Genomic DNA, 20,906 nt, shown 5'->3' on the forward strand with positions numbered 1-20,906 from the left:
TGGTTCAGATAAAATTGTGAGTGCTCACCACTTCTGAAAATGTGGACGTTTCGCCGCTGTATACAAACACTGTTGTGCCCCTCATGGAAATATTTAAAGGTTTTACCAGGGGGGGGGGAGCTTTGAAGGTTTCAGTTTGAAGAGGAAATCAGATCCGCCGAAAATTAACACTTCAGAATTGATTTATGAAATGCCAAAGAATTAGAGTTAATCTCAAATTTGTGCAGCGCCGTCTCTGGCATGTACTGGAATAGTATAGTGGCTACATCGCAGATGCCATAAGTTTCCAATAAAAAAAATCATTTGGATTTATTACAGGCTAACAGCTCTCTGACAAGCTTTCACCTTATGAAAGGGAGAGGGCAAGAGAGAGATTAAGAGAGCGAGAGTGGGAAAGCGAGACAGACTGAGGGAGAGGAGCAGAGGGCTCTCGATGACCTAATTCTAAGTTAGCTGTTCAGTTGCACGAGTATTGACTACAACATAGACCCTTGCGGGAAGCAGCAAAGAGGGAGCCGTGACAAGGGCGGAGAAGGCAGGGAATATCTGCACGGACAGGTGAGTCCCAAATTCCTGAAATTCAGGAGCATCTCGTATTAGATTGTACTTGCATGACACTCTTTAGCCGATACTCTTCATTTGACAGCTGGGGAAGCAGCCAGTGTGATACTTCTCGAAAGACTAGAAAGGAGAACATGAGTTCCAAAATAGCCTCTTTAAAGCTACTGAAACCACCACATGGTTATGAAGTGTTATGGGGTAACAGAGGTGTGCACAGAGGGATGAGGGAGCTCCCTTCTGGCTGGTTTCTTGGTATAATTTTTAATGTATTAGAAGCATTTGAGGCAGCTCTGTGGGTTCACCTAGGGTTCCCTCCTCCCCCCCTCAGGACTGCTGATTAAAGAGGAGTTTCTCTGAGAAAGTACAAACCAAGACATGGACTCTAATCGGCTGTATTCTTCTGATATGCAATTGTCCTTATCAAATATTGGCTCTTCATAGCTGAGGCTATAAAACTGGCCGGTGCAGCTACTTGAATTAAATTGAAAATAACATTTGGTCAGACATCGTAGCATGCCCAGCACTAACCCAAAATGCAAGATAAACTATAGGAGCTATTCTCTATTTATATGGAATTCTGAAAGATGGGTGGAATTCAATGCTCGGCCTACTCAGAGTAGACCCATTGAAATTAATGAACATGAGTAACTTAGGTCTATTAATTCCAACAGGCATACTCTGAGTAACGTTCTACCCATTATTTCAAGTGTAGAAGGCTAACAAGTTAAGGACAAGAAGCTGTAAATTGCAGATTTCTCTCCTCAAAAAAAAAAAAATGAACCATATTGCGAACATGGTGATAATCTTGCATGCAATTATACGCACTTAAATTCCGCTGAACTGAAGCAAATAAAAACCGAGTAGGCTTACAACTTGCTCAATAGTATTGATAAGACCACAACTACCCTCAGATTCCAGTGAATATGAAAAATCTTAATCTTCAAACCTGAATATTTTCTGCTATATTAACATAGATATTTTTAACAATGTGATTAATTGATTAACCCCTTGGGTGCCAAATGGCACCACACGCAAAACGTTTGGAACACCCGCTGTTAATTTTAGCTGGAGCGAGAAACCGTCTGATGAGACGCATCAACCATATAAGGCAATACGGAGTGGCGCCGCAGAGCATACTTTCTGTGCCTGTTAATATTCATGCATAGAAAAGCATTTTGACACATTCTAGCAAAGGAAAATGGGGTGATGCATCTAGCAAGGCTTCTGACTTCCTGCCTAGGTAGCAGGGCCAAGCAGCACTTCTGCCTCTGATGTTTTCTCCAGAACTGGGGTGCCAGGAGAGTAGAAGCTATAAGAGCAGGACGCTCAGGGAAGAAGTGTGAGTGTCAGATTTAAAAGCAAGCAATGCCTCATCTAAAACAGACGTCAAGTTGACAAACAGCACTGGACAGTCATTTAAATCAGTTTTAAGTGAGGGAATAGCAAAGATTCTGTACGTCAGGGGGAAGGAAGGGGCTAATTTATAGCTTGGAGGCTGCATGTCAATGCATTCTACATTTGAGGTTAGATTTTAATCCTTACCTCCCGCTGACTGGCACACAGGCAGACTCATATACCACTTAAGTGTGCAAAGACATCAGAATGACAGCCATTGCTTGCTGGAGGAAAGGTCTCGCCGTGTAAGAGGCATGCTACAATTTTAGAACTCTTCAAATATGCAGCTCATGTCTGACATAGAAGCTGCAAGTTGGCCACCTGTTTTTTAGAAGCGCTTCTGATCACCTGCGAACAGTCAGTGTCCAATGCATTCAAACTGTTATTTTAAAGACCCAACGGGGACCATCTAAATATGAAGGCCTAATTTAAAGCTATTACATTTGACAGACGTCCGTCTGTGAACTCATTCTCTTTGCGCAAACAATGTACAGAATGAATGCCGGTTTGTTATTCACAGCCCAATTTGGCCAATGGTGTTGGGGTCAGACCTATGGGGACATTTCATCTCAAAAGCTTATGCTTTAGAGAGTTATACATTAATTGGTAGCTTCCTTTACCTTCAATCTGGAAGTGGCTGGGGGTGGGGAGGGCTACCAAGTATTCTCACTTCAGTCAAAATGTGGCCACAAATTAGGTCCGGGCTTTCTGTTGCTGCCAGGAGTTGATTAACATGTACATTTCGGCAGTGGTAAAACCTGTGCATCAGGGCTGCACCATACGGTTGTCTTAAGGGAATGATTCCCATAAGAAAACTGAAAACATGCCATGTCAGAAGAAATGCTAGCTGTCCTCATATAAACATTTCCCCATATAAAAATTAAAGGGAGCATGGGAACATAAGAAGCTGTCTAACACTGAGTCAAACTGTTGGTCTGTTTGGCTCAGTGCTGTTTACACTGAGTGGCTGTGGTTCTCCTGGGTTTCAGGCAGGGGCCCCTGCCAGGCTTTCCTGGGGACACCCAGGACTGAACCTGGGACCTTCTTCATGCAAAGCAGAAGCTCTACCACCGAGCTACGGTCCTTCTCGCCGACTCCAGAACTAAAAGTATGAACAAGCGCTGTAGTATTGTGTTAATTCATTGCTTATACAGTGGTACCTCGGTTTACAAACACAATTGGTTCCGGAAGCCTGTACTTAACCTGAAGCGTACTTAACCTGAAGCGAACTTTCCCATTGAAAGTAATGGAAAGTGGATTAATCCATTCCAGACGGTCCGTGGAGTACTTAAACTGAAGTGTACTTAACCTGAAGCGAACTTTCCCATTGAAAGTAATGGAAAATGGATTAATCTGTTCCAGACGGGTCCACAGAGTATTCAACCTGAAGCGTGCTTAACCCGAGGTATGAGTGTAATTGGTTCCGGAAGTCCGTACTTAACCTGAAGCGTACTTAACCTGAAGCGAACTTTCCCATTAAAAGTAATGGAAAGTGGATTAATCCATTCCAGACGGGTCCGCGGAGTACTTAAACTGAAAGTACTCAAACAGAGGCATACTTAAACCGAGGTATGACTGTATTAATAAATGAAAAACCTTTGACCCATTATTCCTATGTAGATGTAAGGAATTAGATGTAATTGCTCAATTAAAAACTAGTTTAATTAATTGACTATGGCTATAGTCCTATGCATGCATGCTTGGGAATAGGTCATGCTGAATAAAATGGGGCTCGCTTTCAAGTACTGTAAGCATGCATTGGAGTGTGTTACAGGATGTCTGTAACCATATGATGGCCAAAGTGTGACTCAAAGGGCAGTATGTAACAATCCTTCTTGGATAATCACTACTCATGCTACTTTTAAAAGACAAATGTGCACTTTTCAGTGACGCCTCTTAAAGTACATGAACTGGTACGTTCTGCTGGTAGGCTATCACATAAATCTGTTTCATAAGAAGATACGCAACCTACAGATCTATTTTTGGTGTTTTCTGTCTCAGAGGTGTGGAATTATAATTAATCTATAGGCCTTCAGTTATTGTTGTGTTGCAACTCTGACCACTGGTCATCCTTACAAGAATTGATGGGAGCTGGAATCCAGCAACTTTTGGAGGTCCACAAGTTCTGCACCCCTGGTCTATCTGAAATCCACACAGTGCCATGCACAGATAACCATGAATCTTAAGGAACAATCCATGAGACAACACTTCTGTGTTTTAAAAGGAACTTGAGTAATAGTCATCAAACTGTACAGCCAAAGACCTTCACTGAAATTGAAGCATTTATATTCCTCAATCCCTTAGGGTTGATTCTCAGAAAAACTCACAGTGCAGAAACTGTTGCGACAAAGGTGGTTACATCCGAGCCAATGGCACATGCATGCAGAATTTTGAGTTCACCTACCAAGGGTGAATATATAGTCAATATATATATATATAGAATTCAGAGGGTCTTGCTGGCCCCCAGACATAACTGCATCTGTTCACAGCACTAATGATTGCAAGTCATAGTGAGCTGCCACTCCCACCCCCCAAAGAGAAACAGAGGGTAGTCATGGGAATCAATTTTAAATGACAATATACTCTCAGGGAAATGCCCATCTGCCCCTAAAAATGTCTAATATGAATCCTGTGCTCATTCAAATGATGTGTGTATTGCTGCAGTAAAAATGTAATGTATAGATTTTGTCGGAAGACTTTGCAAAGCTGGTTATGGTTTCGAAACTCTTTTAAGTCCCATTGATGGCCTCGCGAATGTTTTTAACGATCCTTTTTCCATTCTGAATAGTTTATGCTGAAATGTTCCAAGCTGTCATTTCCCATTAGAGCTCTATCGGGCATGGAGTTCGACATTTTTGACATTTTTGCCAAAGCACATGCCTATGAGCCAGTTGACTGAAAAAAGTTTAGACGTTTACCCTGACTTTTCTATTCTTTATATTCTTCAGACTAAGAGGGGACAAAGACCCTTTGAGATGTAGCATCATCAGTATAATATAATATAATATAATATAATATAATATAATATAATATAATATAATATAATAATATAATATAATATAATATAATATAATATAATAAAGTTTCTAAACAACCATCTCAAGACAATTTACATGTAAGATAATTAAAAAACATTAAATATACAAAAGCAGCAAACACCTTTTTTTAAAAAAGACTAAAACCCTAATGCAGTAGACACTTAATGTAAATACATATTTATCCAGCTAGGAAAGCCTATTGAAACAAAAATTACTCCAGATGTTTCCATAAGTTGCAGATAGTTGTTGCCTGTTGCATCTTGGCAGGAATGCTATTCCACAGAACAGGGGCAGCCACACTAAAAGCCCTGCTCTGTGTTACAGTGGAGAGGGCTTCTGAGGTCTTTGGAACATGTAGGAGAAACTCTTCTACAAACTGCAGCAATTTAGTGAGTGCACTGTACAGTGGTGCCTCGCTTAACGAATGCCCTGCTTAACGAAATTTCTGCTTAACGAAATTCATCTAGACGAATGCATTTTACGAAAAATTCATCTAGTGAATCGCAGTTTCCCATAGGAATGCATTGAAATTCAATTAATGCGTTCCTATGGGCAAAAAATATAAAAAAAATATATCTGTGCATTCCTATGGGATTCGCTAGACGAATTTTTCGCTATAAGAAAAGACCCGTGGAACGAATTAATTTCGTCTAGCGAGGCACCACTGTATAAGATATAGCAGTAGCCTGAGTGAATGTGTTGCTTCAGGCCAGCGGTACTTGAACAACCTGGGAAGATTCCTACCCATTTCTTGCCACACAGATGTTTTGAGCACACAATGAAAGACTGTGTTTATTACTCTCAAAGTCTGTGAGTCAGAGAAAATGGAGGTTGCAGAGAACCTTACCACTCACCAAGAGCGCAGTTAAATTTAATCCTGAGATGATGGAGGACGATAGGACAGCTCTTTGCGGCAGTTGTTTCCCCCGATCCTTTTACACTGACTCCGGCAGAGTGTGTTTGGTCACATGAAAGAAACGCGCTGAAATCCATGACCACTGCTAAATGTGTACAGCACCATCCAGATATTCCATTGCTTTTCGGGTTTCAGTGGCGCACGAGATAATGGCACTTGGTTGGGAGGAGCAAGACAGACAAGCAGTGAAATGGAAGAAGGTCAGTCTCTCAGAGGGTTTGGCTTCCTCACAGATGGTTTTAATTTATCAGACCATCTGTAGGAGATGCTGGTTCCATTTTGTGTCTCAAGGCTGAAATGGGATGGTCCTGTTTTCTGGTGCCTAATGTGAATCACTGTAAAAAGAAAAGAAAAATTTAAGCGTCCCCGACTGGTTGCAACTTTCATGACAGTAACACTACCAATGCCGTGGGCAACAATATCCCCCTCCCAACTTTGTGAAAATGGGCAGGATTAAGCCTTGCTGCCCAATTGTTAGACTGGGAAGGTTTGCTTTTTTTCTTTTAAAAGGTTTTATTGCAACTTTTATTATTGTATTTTCTGTTTGGCTCAATTTTACGTACACCACTCAGAAATGCTAAGGATCAAATGGCACATAAATGCCTTTTTATATATAAAAACCCAATCAAATAATTCTAGGAGTGATGTACCCCATCATTGTCAGTGGCTCTTCTGTGGAGGCAAAAATTCAGGAAAAGTAAGCAAGAATAATAATAAAAAACCCCAGCAGTGACACTATGTGAATGGGAAATTCAAAAAGACATGATAAGGGAATTGCCACATCATGCATGACATATTATGGCAGCATGAACTAAGTGCAGCAATGCTGCTTGCTGGGGATAATAATAATTGTTTCCCAGGAACTTCTGTCAAGAGTTTCACTACTGTTTAACACTGTTTAGTGTCACATGTGTGACTTAAATCTGGGAAACCGTGACAGAATTAACCCATCCTCCTCTAGCGCCAATACTCTAATACAAATCGGAGCCCTCCGCCCTCTCGTCCATAGCTGCTTAAAGTGAAAATGAAATCACTGGGAGAACTGTGCTCAGATTTCCTGCATCAGGCATAACTTGGCTCTTGCTTAGGAGTACACAAGTTCTGCTGCTTGTGTAAACCAGTCGTGGTTTCAATAGGATATTTGTATGTCACTGAGAGGCAGTATAATGTTCTGCTTGTGAAGAAAGATCCAAACAACATTGGTGTTAGGCTGCCTATGTTCCTACGGCCAAGGAAATTGCCAGAAGAGTATATTTCATTGCCCCCCCTTAAAGGGTTATCTGATTTATTAAATTTATATTTATTTGTTGAATACAGTATATACAAAATGGCCACAGCATTAGAATCTGGAACACAATACTCAAGAATTTATGGTAGAGCATTAGAAAGGAGTCTACCTTTTCAAATGGACCAGCTGAGCTCCATTAATTCAGGTGGACTGACTATTGATTTAAACAGTCTGGTCCTGAAAGATCAGAAAACTGAGAGATTTCCCCTTTGACAACTGTTCCAATAGTCTTCTTGCTAATTCCTGTTCTCCATACCCCCTACCTCTTTTTATAAACAAGGGGATGTAACCAGACTCTGGTCTTCTACAAATGTTTATTCCATAATAAATTTGTTAGTATTTAAGGCACCATAAGAATAGTCATTGTTTTTGGACATAGAGGAAGGCTTACTGGCTGATGCGAAGAAAAAGAACATTATATCTGGATTCTATCACCATGCACACACACCCCAAACACACATTTTGTTGTTTAACATATTAAAGTTATTTGGTAGTAGAAATGGGAAGGTATGGTGAGCTAATAGTCCCAGACAATTATTCCATCTCTGCATTCTCAAATATGTATACAAATCAGGCAAATATAAGAACGAAAAGTATGAGGCTGAGATGCTATGATGTGATGGTAGACAGTAATTAGCCGTCCTTATATCAGGTCTTGTGTCTATTAGGCTTTTCCTTGAGTCAGGAACCAAAGATTTCTTGTTTGATTACCCTGCTCTCTTTGTTTTTATGTGATTTTAGACTGAGTCTTGCCACTGCACATTTCTCCTAATATACCTATTTTTGCATACAATTTTGCATACAATTTTGCCTGATATAGCATTTTTGCAAAGCAAATTCCCATAATAGAAAGCATATTTGCATGGTTTTTTTTTTTTACTAATTTTTACTATTTTTATTCACACTTTCCCCTAATATACCCCCCCCACACACACATTATTTGGTTGAAGAACTGCATCACAAAATTTGGAGAAGTGCAAATTTAAAAGGATAGCCTCATTTTGGCTTGCATATTGTTTCGGGAAGTGCGAGTTAGGTCGGCTCACACTTAAGAGAAAAGCAAACCAAACTGAATGTGGTTATTTGGTCCTTCGCTAGACCATTCAGCATCGATTTGTGGATTCAAGTCACCACAGATAATCAGTAAACCAAAGGAAGCAGAAAAAGCTGGACCCAGGATTCTTCTCATAACAATGAAAACTCAGATCTGTGTCGCATGTGAACATGGTTTACTGATGCTCATCACTTCATAGTTCTTAGTGACAATTGTGAGGCACAATGTTTTCTAATACTATTATGACTATGGATCTGTGTGAGGATCAGCTCAAATCTGCATGCAGAGCTCACATTCATGCAAGCAGATCATGGAAATGACAAGTTTTAAGGGATGCCAAATAGTAAATCCTCTCTGGGCGAAGGATAAAAAGCAAGTCCGAGGGTGATGCCTGCTGTTTCTTTTCTCGTTGTGAGACTTTTGTAGATGAGAGTTTGTTTAGACTCTGGGTGAGAACCTAGAGGCTGATAGGGAGGTCTTGTCAGAAGGAAAATGAATTGATATTGATTTATATATATTCGTAGCTTTGTATTAATGTAACATTTTATATGTGACTATTTTACAACACATTATAAAATACAAAGTGTCCAAACACTGTTATTAAGAACAAATCATACATGAGCTAGATATATTCACTTTTTACTATAGTAATAAAGATTTGCTCTTTCAAACCGCACCTCATATTTGGCCAAGCTATCCAGGCTGTCGCAAAATTATAGATATCCGTGTTTATATGGTGATATTAGCAGTGAAGGAGGTATTGGAAGCCCAGAGCTGTATTTCCAATGTGACAAATAGGAACTGGGTGTGTGAAAGAAAGAGAACCTTTAACAAGCAAAAGGGGATTTGTGATTTGAATTAAAGTATCTTCTTGCTCCTAAGTGGTGGGCTTGGGCAGGGGAGGGTACAACAAAGTCCTCTTGTGGACCAGGATTTGTTTAAGTAGCAGGAAACAGAGAATAGGAAGAAATCGATGGTTCTCCAAATGGAGGGATGTAGAAAGCAGAATCTGCCAAAGTTTGGTACTAGGAACTGTGCTTTTTTAACTTGAAAAGTAATGCTCTAGAGTTAGGAGTGAGCAGTGAGGTGACAAATTTTGCTGATTATACTAATGAAAAGAGATTGCAAAGAGCTCTAAAAGGACCTATCCAAATTGAATGAATGGGTGGTAAAACGCCAATTGCAATTTAGTGTAAACAAGTGCAAAGTGATGAATAGTGGGGAGGGGGTGGAATCTTAATTTCATCTATACAAAAATATTCTCTCCTCCTCATCCATTAGCAGAGGTGTCCGCTGTATGAAAAGCCCTTCCACAAAATAGAATTCAACCCAAATGGATCACTTAAAAGCAGTGGATAAAGTTTAATAATAATAATAATAATAATAATAATAATAATAATAATAATTCACAACTACACACAGACCTGAAAAGCAAAATGATGGTGAGTTTCACAATGCAGGGGTGGTGGAGTTTTTACCTACTAATTGTTACTAATTCACAAATTATTTCCATTCTCTAATGAGTAATTCCCATTTCCTTAAAAACTATTACTGGTAGTTATTTCCTGTTGGCACACTCACACCAAATGATTTAGCTTTGTAATTTCATTCGCAATTTTTTTGCAACAACCTCGAGCGTTTATGTATTTGGTGAATTTTCCATATTGTTACCAAGACCGCGAAGGTCGTGAAAGGCAGCCCACTCCTCTACTGTTGGCTCCCACAACCTCTGAGATGGGAGGGTCCATTTAACTCTCTGGGCTAATGCCTTGTGACAGACTTGTTGAAATAGTCATCATCGTGTCCAGGATTCTATCTTTCAGTAAGTCGTTCTACCAGCTAATAGAGAGATAAGGACAGATAAGGACAAGGAATAGGACATAGCAGGAATATCATCTGCTCTGTTTGGCTAATTGGTTCGTGTTTTCTTGGCAGGTGTTGGCACTGACCAGTTTAGATGGGACTATAGAAGTATACAGGCCGCTATCTTTGTTTATCATATTATTCAACAGGCATAGGCATGTGTCTAAAATGCATGTGTAACCCTGTGAACATATTCCTGGGTGTTAGACCAAATGGAAATCATAGAAAGTAGTTAATGGGAAGATAGTGGCCCTCTAGTGCCGTTGGGCTCCAATGGTCAGGGATTTTGGTCTGCAGGAGACACAGGTTCCCCATCCTTGATTTAGGACCCATTTGCACCATACATTTAAATCAGTATCATAACTTCCCCAAAGAATCCTGGGAACTCTAGTTTGTTAAGCGTGCTTAGAATTGTTAGGAGAGCTCTGTTCCCCTCACAGAGCAATAATTCCCAGAGTGGTTTAACAAATAATCCCTCTTCCCAGGGAACTCAGGGAACCCTAGCTCTGCAGGGGGGATGTGGTCTCCTAACAACTCTCAAAATACCCTTATAACAAGCTTTACTTTCCAAGATTCTTTGGGGAAGCCATGAGTGTTTGTAGCACAAACAGGGCCTTGGTTCTTCTGCCTAAAAATAAAACTGGGCTTCCTTTCAAGTTGCTGATTTTATGACTCCAGCCAGTTGGGGTACATGAAGCATTTCCAGCAATGTGTCTTTCTAATAATCAATTAGGGTAACGTGAAAAAGGACAAAGCACACTTGTTCTTTGAGTTACTTGCATTTGATTTCTTCCCCCTTAACTCCATTATCATTGAATTCAGTGGGAATTAAATCTGGACTGGATCTAGACACATCAAAGAAGCATTTCAGTTAAATGTGTTGTGAACTTTGTATGAGAAATCGGGTTGGCAAAAAACGGAACTCCACAGCGCCATCTGGTGTCACAGTGTTATAATGCATAAACAATGCATATTAAGAGCTTTTTCTTTGCCAATGTAGCTGAGTCCCAAGTTTACAATTGACATGACATTAGAGAGTCAAGGTTTTTTTCTGTTTTTTTTTTCAAGATCTATCATCTGCTCCCTGAAACCCATTCACAGAGAGGTATATGGTGTGACCAAAACAGTTATTTCAAACTAGCAAGATGCCCATTCAGTGACAGATGGCATGTAAAGAACCCTGTGGAGGTATAGTGGATTTTGGTTTAGAGAGTCTGAGAGTACACCTTATGGCTTCAATGTCCACCTGGCATGAAGAGGAATGCAATCAGATACACTGTTAGGAGAGAGGCTATACCTAGCAATTAAGAAGCGGTCATACTCCTACCTGAATGGCCCCACCATAAGTGGCATTTTGGGCACACTTTTCCATAGTCAGCAAGATGCTTTCTTTCTTAGGGTATGCAAGTTATTGCTTAGAAGTCCCCCAATTTCTGATTGAGCGCATTACTTTCTAAAAGCTTTGTGGAAAAGTGGCATGATGACTTTGGAATGTCTCAGCAGATTGGTGAAATATAAATATTTTGATGGTTTCCTCTGAAATGTCAGCATCTGTCTCTTTTTTCAGATAGAATTTTGTAAATCTATTTCTGTGATCCTTAATTTGTAAGGCAGACTATGTGAACAACATCGGAAGGGTACGCAAACATCTGCCATGCACCCTCATTTTGAGATGGTATTGGCACAACAAACAACTTTCCATCATTTTCTGATTCTGAACGATCTCTCTAGCACCACCTAGTGCTTTTATTTCCAAGCAGCGACAGGCATTTCTTCAGTTAAAAATCTGCCTGGAACAGCAGGCAGTCCAAGACAGCCAAAGCCAAACATTCAAAGAGAATATGCCTTTGTTCCTGGTTTATTTTATTGTGCTTCATCCAAAGGAGTAAAATGATCCTCATTTGTCCATTTGGGAGCTATATGAGTTTCTCTGAGACCAGCCTACTAGTCTCAAATAGCACAGTACTGATTTCTCCTGTGGTTCCTACGGCCCCAGCAATTATTCTCCATCTAAGGAGAAACAAAATTGGATCTAAAAATTATCACAGAGGAGAATTTTTGTGTGTGTGAAATTCTCATGCGTGGGGTGCAGAGGTTTTGAGGCACTAGACCCATGTTAATCACATGTGGCCTTTTATTATACAAATGCTCTGCATTCTGCAGCCTTCCTGGGTGCACACACTTCGAGAACAACATCATATATATAATAAAATTGTTGTTATTGTTATTGCTAGTGTGTCCCCCCAGGCACGTATACTAATAGGTGACTGCCATTTATCTGCAGGAGGAATTCATCAGGTTGTCTTGCTGAGCTCCAGTTGCTGCCAGAACAGGAATGGCAGGTCGGAAGGGAGGTGAGAGAGACAAGCAACATGGAAGGCCAGAGCCTCAAATACTCCGTCTTTCCAGAATGGGAGTAATGTTTGTAATTTACTATACCCAAGATTACTTCTTGGGGATCTCTTCTTGGCCTTGGAATGGAAAATACAAAGTGTGTTTCCAGAATGGAACTTAATTTGCCAATGGGTCACGGGCAGCATTTCCCCCCCTTCTTAACGGATTTCTCCTCAAAAGAATAAATCCAGATTAAAGGGTGGGGAGAGGATAGGTTGGCATGTTGAAGCCAACAATATTGTGTAAGCAGTGCAACAACAATCAACAGCAACATCTTGCATGGAAGAGGAGCAGCAGTCTCATAATAAACAGACATCTGGAAAGATCTTGGCTAGATCTTTATTTCTCTCAGGTGCTCAGTAAATGTTTTCTCAAAAAGGGGTCAGAACAAAAAAAAAATCCACATTTTTGGGTGGGGGGACATTTTCAGTCTAATTATCTTTCAAGCTTTCTGCCTTGTGGTAATTCGCATAATAGGATTTGAGCTATTAGATAAGTTTCAGTTAATAAATGTCCTCTTGCCCCACCTCTGGTCAATATTTATTACCTTGCAGTTAAATCTCTGAAGAGATCGGCCGTCCCTGGAGTGACTATCACACAGTTTGTGGAGGACATTCCGAAAGGGTGCAGCATACCTGACTTTGAGCGGAAGCCAATTACCTTAACATTACAGGAAGGTGAGGCATCGCCTAAGAACTGATGATTTCAATTCTTGAATAGCTGAACAAATAGCACCATTTTTAATCATTTTATATTAGAAATCTATTTATTTATGGCTCAGTCTGAAAACTCAGCAAACATTTATTTTTCTTGCTCAAGAAGAGCAAGTCAGGTGCAACCAGTGCTATTTTTCTAGAAAAAGAAAAACACCTCCCTTGTTCTCTTATAATGGCAATGGCACCCACCTGAGAGATGCCAGAACTGAGTTCCGGTGAGCTCTGACTGAAAAAAAGCCCTGGGTGTGTGACCCAGTTGTTTATGAAATAACAATTGTACATCTGTAGGGAATTAATTTATTTTTAGAATTTGTAGATTGTTTTAGAATTTTTAGAATTTTTATATTTTTTATATTTTTCTTGTTGCATACTGACACGATGCCCTCAGGTTATGAAGTGGTTTATAATTTTGTGAAATAAAACAAAAGGATAATAAATAAATGAAGGGCTAAATAACCTGTTATCCATCACGGCCATTAACGGTGGGTTAATATTTCCCCCCAATCTTTGGGAAATAGCACATGCACACACCCTGGTAAACATGCATATGCAAAATTTCTGTTGCCCCTAATATGCTTTTTCCTTACTGTGTGACTCTTTTAACAGCCAATTTGTGGAACTGTGGAATTTCCTTCAAGAGTTAGTGAAGAACGCAGGAGATGCTCACCCCATGCTTTCTGCTATGCTTCTTTTTTTTCCCTTCCCCTTCCCCTTTTCCCATTTTCTTTTTATTGATTTTTATGTGAACAAATGCAAATGAAAGTGCAATGCAAGCAAACTAAACAGTTAATAACCAACTATTTTTGGTGTTTCTAAGGCATCTGCTGGAACGCTTTATTTCTTATTAGGAGGGAACTAGAAAACACATGGCAAATATTTCAAAGGGGAATTCCTTTACATCATCCCTTTTTATTGTGGATTTCTGCTTCCTAGTAAAACATTTCCTTTCTTTTTCCCCTCCAAGGTAAAAATGCCATTTTCAGAGCTCTGGTCAAGGGTGAACCAAAACCAGAGGTGTTCTGGAAACGCAATAATGAGGCAGTGGATGATCCTCAGAAATACCAGATATCATTCAGTCCAGCCACAAATGAGTTTATCCTGCAGGTGAGGATTAACTACTATCTATGGCTATGTCCGCGACTGGACCTAACGGCCAGGGGTCCCTTTACCTTTTTATGGCTATGTACACACTATACATTTAGACTGCATCAACAGAATTATAGTGTCCAGGTCAAGGGAAGCACTGGCGGAGCTTCATGCTCCGGCACTGGGGGCAGGGGCGGGGCTGGCGCCCGTTCCGGGGGGCGTGGCATGCATTCCGGGGGTGGGGGTGCCTCCCGGAGGGGCGTGGCGCATGTTCCGGGGGCGTGGCGAGCAGCCGCCATGGTGCCCTCGGGATTGCGCTGCCCAGGGTGGAGCGCCTTTATCACCCCTCCCTTCCTACGCCCCTGAAGGGAAGTAATAGTCCCACTCTATTCTGCCTTGGTGAGAATACTGTGTCCCCCTGGACAGAGAATACTGTGGTGCCCACCTGGAATACTGTTTCCAATTCTGGGCACCACAATTTAAGAAGGATGTTGACAAGCTGGAACGTGTGCAGAGAAGGGTGACCAAGAACCACAAGAGTCTGGAAACCAAGCCTTATGAGGAATGGTTGAGGAAGTTGGAAACGTTTAGGCTGGATAAGAGGGGACTGAGAGGAGATATGATAGCCATCTTCAAATAACTTAAGGGCTGTCACATGAAAAAGGGAGCAAGCTTCTTTTCTCCTGTTCTGGAGGGTAGGACTCAAACCAATGGCTTCTAGTTTCAATAAAGGAGATTCCAACTAAACATCAGGAAGAACTTTCTGACAGTAAGAGCTGTTTGACAGTGGAATGGACTCCCTTGGGAGGTGGTGGGCTCTCCTTCCTTGGAGGTTTTAAGCAGAGGTTGGATGGCCATATCTCATGGATGCTTTAGCTGAGAGTCCTGCATTGCAGGGGGTTGGACTAGATGACCCTTTGGGCCCATTCCAACTCTATGATTCTATGATTTAAATGTGCTTCCCTCAAAGAATTCTGGGAACTGCAGTTTGTTAAGCATGCTGGGAATGTTAGCTCTGTGGTGGGTAAACTGTAATTCCCAGGATTCTTTGGGGGAAGTTGTGTGCTTTAATGTATGGTATATACACAGCTTCCTGTGAATATACTGTTTAATCTTTAATGCAAAAAAATGTCAAGGACTGGTGAATCTTCTCCCTAAAAAATGGAGCATCACAAAAGAAGAAGAGCCTGCTGGATCAGACCAATAGCCCACCTCATTCAGTGTCCTGTTATCACAGTGGCCAACCAGACACCTGTGGGAAACGGGCAAGCAGGACCTGAGCGCAAACAACAATAATCAATTTTCTGCACTGATTTCCATTTGTCTTTCCTCTTTAAAGGTAAACAAAATCACGGTGGATGATGCTGACTTGTACCGTTGCACAGCTGTGAATGACTATGGGGAAGCCACCTGCACTGCTGGCCTCAAGATCATACAGGGTAGGTTAGTCAAGGTAGCATGCTGCTGTCAGCCTAAACAATAATGCTTTGCCACTGAGGACCAACTCATTACTTAAGCTGCAATCCTAAACACATTTACCAGGGGAGAAAGCACCGCTGAGTACAATGAGACTTACTTCTGAGTATGTATGCATAGGATGGCGTTATTAATGCAAATAATAAGTACGGGAGGGACAATAACTTAGTGGCAGAGCACATAACTTTGCGTGGAGAAGTCCCCAGGTTCAGCCTCTGGCATCTCTAGTTTAAAGGATCAGGAAGCAAATGATGTGAGTGACCTGAGACCTTGGAGATCAGCTGCCATTCAGGAAAAAAAATATCCAGTGTGATATGTATAACGCAACTAAAGATACTCTTATTCATGAAAGATACCCATTAAAATCTATAGGCCAACAAAGGGCTTTCTCTATGACTGTAATTGCCATTGGACATTTGAATGTCATGTTGTAATAGAATATTTAAATGAGAAAAATAGATAATGCATTTCCCAGTTTGACTAATACAAATACAGAGTGGGGTGGAGTCGCCTTCTTTGGAGGTCTTTAAGCAGAGGCTTGACAGCCATCTGTCAGGAATGCTTTGATGGCGTTTCCTGCTTGGCAAGGGGTTGGACTGGATGGCCCTTGTGGTCTCTTCCAACTCTATGATTCTAAGTGAACCATGCTTGTCTCACTGAAGTCAATATAAGTATGAACTGTACACTTAAGCCCTAAGAATTCTGTGAGGCTTGAGTGTGCTTAACTTCTAAATTGTAACAACTGTCAACGCTTAGAGGATGCATTCCTGCAAGTACATTGCTAATTAAGGAATTCTCCTTCCCTCTTGATTTCTCTCCCTCCTCACCTTCCTTCTCTTGCCGTAACTGATCAGTCGGCTTCAGGAAGAAAGCGAAACAGACTTCTTCTGCACCACAGACAGGTAAGCTGCATTGGTCTGGAGACTCACAAGCCAAGACTTTGCCACTTGATAATACATCGGCCACATCAGCACTCTTATTAAGCTCCGGGTTAAGGAAGCCCCATTTTCATTGCATGCCAATTCTTTTTTCTTTTCTTTTTTAAAAAAATCTTACAGACCTGAAGAAGGAGATCCAGGACTTCAGAAAAACATTAAAGAAACTGTGAGTGTTTCCAAGAACAGGTTGTTTTATAAAGCAGGGGGGAGGGGGTCCCTGTCTTCCAAAAAACATGATATGGCTGACAAAGTCCCAAGTCCTACTTGCAGAGGGCGAACAGAAAATGTTCATGAACATCAGTATATAATAAGCAGAAATCTTGCTTCTGACAATAATAGGGAACAGTCCGCAATAGAAATTGTTGTCAGTAGTGTATGATTCCTTATACAGTTGCTTTGCAGTTTTTTTGTACAGTATCTCTTTCTCCTGAAGTTATAACCTTTTTGCTTAAGTAAATTCGGGGTGGGGGTGGGGAAACGACATCAATGTGGTCTTCTGGTTTTACCATTTGTTTAAGATTGTAAAACTAATATTAAGAGGAGAGCCAGTGCGGTGTGGACTAGGACCCAGGAGACCAGAGTTTGAATCTCCACTCAGCCATGGAGCTCATGGGGTGACCTTGGGCCAGTGGCAGTCTCTCATCCAGGGCCGTCTTAAGCATGTCGGGCACCCTGGCGCCGTGGTGCGGAGATGGCTCCGGCACCCTCGCCCCATTTATTGCCGTGGCTAGTGGGCGGGCGCAGCGCGCGGTGCCCCCCTGGCAGCCCGGTGCCCTGGCGCCCCGCACCACCCAGCCTTCCCCTAGAGCCGGCCCTGCTCTCATCTTAACCCACCTCACAGGGGTGTGTGAGGATAAAATGAGGAAGGGTTAAACTGTGTATACCACGGTGAGCTCCATGGAAGAAAAGGGAACTATAAATGTAATAAGTGAATAATAAATACTCTGTGTACAGATAGGCTTAAAACATCTTCTTGATAAATTACTGTTTCATGATTCCAAATGGTGGAAGACCCAACATCTCCCCAGGTAAGATGTTCCAGTGCAGAGTTATTTTAGCTTGCAGAAATAATGTACTGTATACATAATGCTACCCACTGAGTGCAATTCTGCCATTAGCTGCAAACACCCCCGTTTGAAATGCACCTTATTTCCCATAAACAGAGGAGGCTGTATATGGTGTCATTAAAGAAAACCAGTGGAGTCCCACTAGTATGTTCCTAGTGGATTTGCCTCAGATTCTGAAGAGGGTTTTGGAATGAAAAGCAACCTCCTCACCTCCCAAAACACCCCACCACATAAACATATTGAGAAAGATGTCTCGGGCAAATTCACATATAATCAGGGTTTCTCTTCCTGGTACTTAACTCTCCCAGAGCACCTTCAAGTGCTCCGAAGAAGGAAATCGATATGGAACAGATCTGGCAGTTATTGCTGAATGCAGATAAGAAAGATTATGAAAGGATCTGCCTGAAGTATGGCATTGTTGACTTCCGTGGGATGCTGAGGAAGCTTCAGGAGATGAAGAAGGAGAGAGAAGACAAGCAGGCACAGGTAAGGCGATCTCTTTAATGCCAGAATCTAGGGAGGCAAATCCTCATCCTGTTGCATTTCATAGAAAGAAGAAGAAGCTGTCTTATACTGAGTCAGGCCATTGGTCCACCAGGATCAGTATTTTCTACTCTGGCTGCCAGCAGCTCCTCAAGATTGAAGGGGTCCTATCTCACAGTCCTATCTAAAGAGGCCTGAGGACTGTTGTTGGGAAATTCTGCCTGCAAAGTAGATGCTTTACTGCTTTTGTAAATTGTGTCACAAATTCAGAATTGAGTTTTTCTGAAGGTCCCATACAGATTAAATGACCCAGTCGCAGATCTCCAGGTGGAATTTAAAACTTTATTGCCAAGGCTCTGAGTACAGTGGGACCTCAGTTTAAGTACACAATTGGTTCCGGAAGTCTGTACTTAAACTGAAGTGTACTTAACCTGAAGCGAACTTTCCCATTGAAAGTAATGGAAAGTGGATTAATCTGTTCCAGACGGGTCCGCGGAGTACTTAAACTGAAAGTTCTCAAACCGAAGCGTACTTAAACCAAGGTATGACTGTATTATAGTGAACTTGCCACAAGGCTTGGACTTGTTTTCCACAGCACATTCTCCTTAAAAAGGAGAGCACCCAGATTTATCTAAAAAGCATTGAAACAGTGACCTTGCTTGCTGCTGTTGTTTGTCCTCAGAACAGGTGGTATCCCATTTAAGCAGTGTTAGTAGCCCTTGAAATCCCCTATTATATCCCTGTGCTTTCATCTCCTCTTTGCTCTTTTCAGTATCTACTCAACCTCAGAAACCTGAGGCATGTCAGAGTCAATGCGGTGCAAGGAAATGCTTCATTTGACCTAGAGATGGAACTGAAAAATCCGGAAAGCAGAATTTACCTATACAAGGTAAGTCATGGAGGTGTACCATATCAGACATCTGGGCTGAACTGGAGCTAAGTAGCTCAGGAGAGAAACCGAGAAATGTATAGCAGCACTGCTTGACTCCATGGTATACTATACAGCATATATATAGTCCTATACTATAAACAAATATCAGAAGGGAATGTGTGAAAGCATGGCATCTACATCTTCCTCTTTAGGAGGAGTAACAATGACACAATAATATTCCAAAAGGATACTGTAGAGTTGGAAAAGGTTCAGAAAGGGGTAGTCAAAAGGATCAGGGGATGGAACAACCCTCCTATGGTGAGAGGTACTGTTTGGGCCTTTTATTTTAGAGGAAAGGTAAGAGGTGACATGACAGAAGTTACGCATGGTATGTTGAAACTGAATAGCAAAAAGGTTTTCTCCCCCTCTCATAATACTAGTCCTCATTGGACATCCAGTGAACTTGAATGTTGGACGATTCAGGACAGAGTAGCTGAGGCAACCCAGTCAGATGGATGGGGAACAAATAAATAGTTAAACAGTGAGATTCTCACCCACAGGAGGCAGTGATGGCCCCCAACTGGGGTGGTTTTAAAAGAGGATTAGATAAATTTATGGAGGATCTATCAATGACTTTGCTCCATAGTCAGAGGCAATAATACCAGTTGCTGGAAACAGCAGAAGAAAGTGTTGTTCTGCTCGGGTGGGTCCTGCTTGCTGCTTTCCCACAGGCAACCGGTTGGCCACTTTGAGGACAAGATGCTGCACTAGATGGGCCATGGGCCTAATCCAACAGGCAAAATAAGGCCTGGGGGCCGGATCCAGCCCAATCGCCTTCTCAATCCGGCCCACAAATGGTCCGGGAATCAGCATGTTTTTACATGAGTAGAAGATGTGCTTTTATTTAAAATGCATCTCTGGGTTATTTGTGGGGCATAGGAATTCATTTTTGTTTTTTCAAAATATAGTCCGGCCCCCAATAAGGTCTGAGGGACAGTGGACCGGTCCCCTGCTGAAAAAGTTTGCTGACCCCTGCTCTTATAAATACCTATTCCTGATGCTGTCAGCCCAAATTCTCAAAACTCAATATTTACATATTCATGTTCATTTTAAACCCCTCGTTAGCTTGTTTTTTTGGGGGGGGGGCACCACCAATGATTCCTAGTTATAAAGGCTTCGTGGAATCTTTGTCACCTGTCAATTTGTTGCAAGGATCCATTTGCAAGGATAGTTTTGCTTGGACTTTGGTTTATATCGTTTGCAGGATGATTCTGATTGTTCTTCCTGTGAATTTATTCTCTTTCCTTCCTCCCTTCAGGATGGCCAGATGATCAATTTTGGATTCGACAGTGACAACACAAAGCACTGCCTGCGACAGGTTGGCAAAAAGTACAATTTTTTCATCAACGATCTGCAGCCAGAAGATGCTGGCGTGTACCAGATCAAAGTAGAAGATGTAGATGTTTTCTCAACTGAGCTGGAAGCAGAATGTAAGGCTTCGTGACCATGGGGTTGTGCACAGAACCTAGGGGGTTGGTGCATTTGTTTCATAACATATGGAAAAAATCGAAATGAATGGGGGCCACTCATTTCATTTGATATTACGGCACTAGTAAAGAAACAAATGCCAGAGTTCTGGATGAATTCCAAATGTCATATATTCATTCATTGCTCATTTATGACTTGTTTGGAACCATTCATCTCCTACTAACAGCAGGTATAGATAAGATGAAGATTACTGGTTGAGCTGCGGTAGTTTT

The 20,906-nt window shown here is 41.5% G+C and overlaps 1 protein-coding gene across 4 annotated transcripts in view; it reads left to right on the top strand.

The window, feature by feature from the left end:
- Positions 1-208: 208 nt before the first annotated feature.
- IGFN1 (immunoglobulin like and fibronectin type III domain containing 1) overlaps positions 209-20,906 on the top strand; it is a 46,803-nt gene continuing 26,105 nt past the window's right edge. For 2 of the 4 annotated variants that reach the window (XM_035124254.3, XM_088674439.1), the window contains exons 1-10: positions 215-558; positions 12,400-12,469; positions 13,064-13,186; positions 14,190-14,329; positions 15,651-15,750; positions 16,642-16,689; positions 16,846-16,891; positions 18,101-18,278; positions 19,048-19,164; positions 20,465-20,636. In XM_035124254.3, the coding sequence (XP_034980145.3) occupies positions 12,451-12,469; positions 13,064-13,186; positions 14,190-14,329; positions 15,651-15,750; positions 16,642-16,689; positions 16,846-16,891; positions 18,101-18,278; positions 19,048-19,164; positions 20,465-20,636 (943 nt within the window). In that variant the 5' untranslated portion in view covers positions 215-558; positions 12,400-12,450. Of the gene's footprint in view, positions 559-12,399; positions 12,470-13,063; positions 13,187-14,189; positions 14,330-15,650; positions 15,751-16,641; positions 16,690-16,845; positions 16,892-18,100; positions 18,279-19,047; positions 19,165-20,464; positions 20,637-20,906 lie in introns of all 4 variants that reach the window. The other 2 variants (XM_088674440.1, XM_088674441.1) reach the window with 2 other exon arrangements.

This window comes from Zootoca vivipara, chromosome 7, assembly GCF_965207765.1.
Source record: "Zootoca vivipara chromosome 7, rZooViv2.hap1.1, whole genome shotgun sequence".
Lineage (NCBI taxonomy): Eukaryota > Metazoa > Chordata > Lepidosauria > Squamata > Lacertidae > Zootoca > Zootoca vivipara.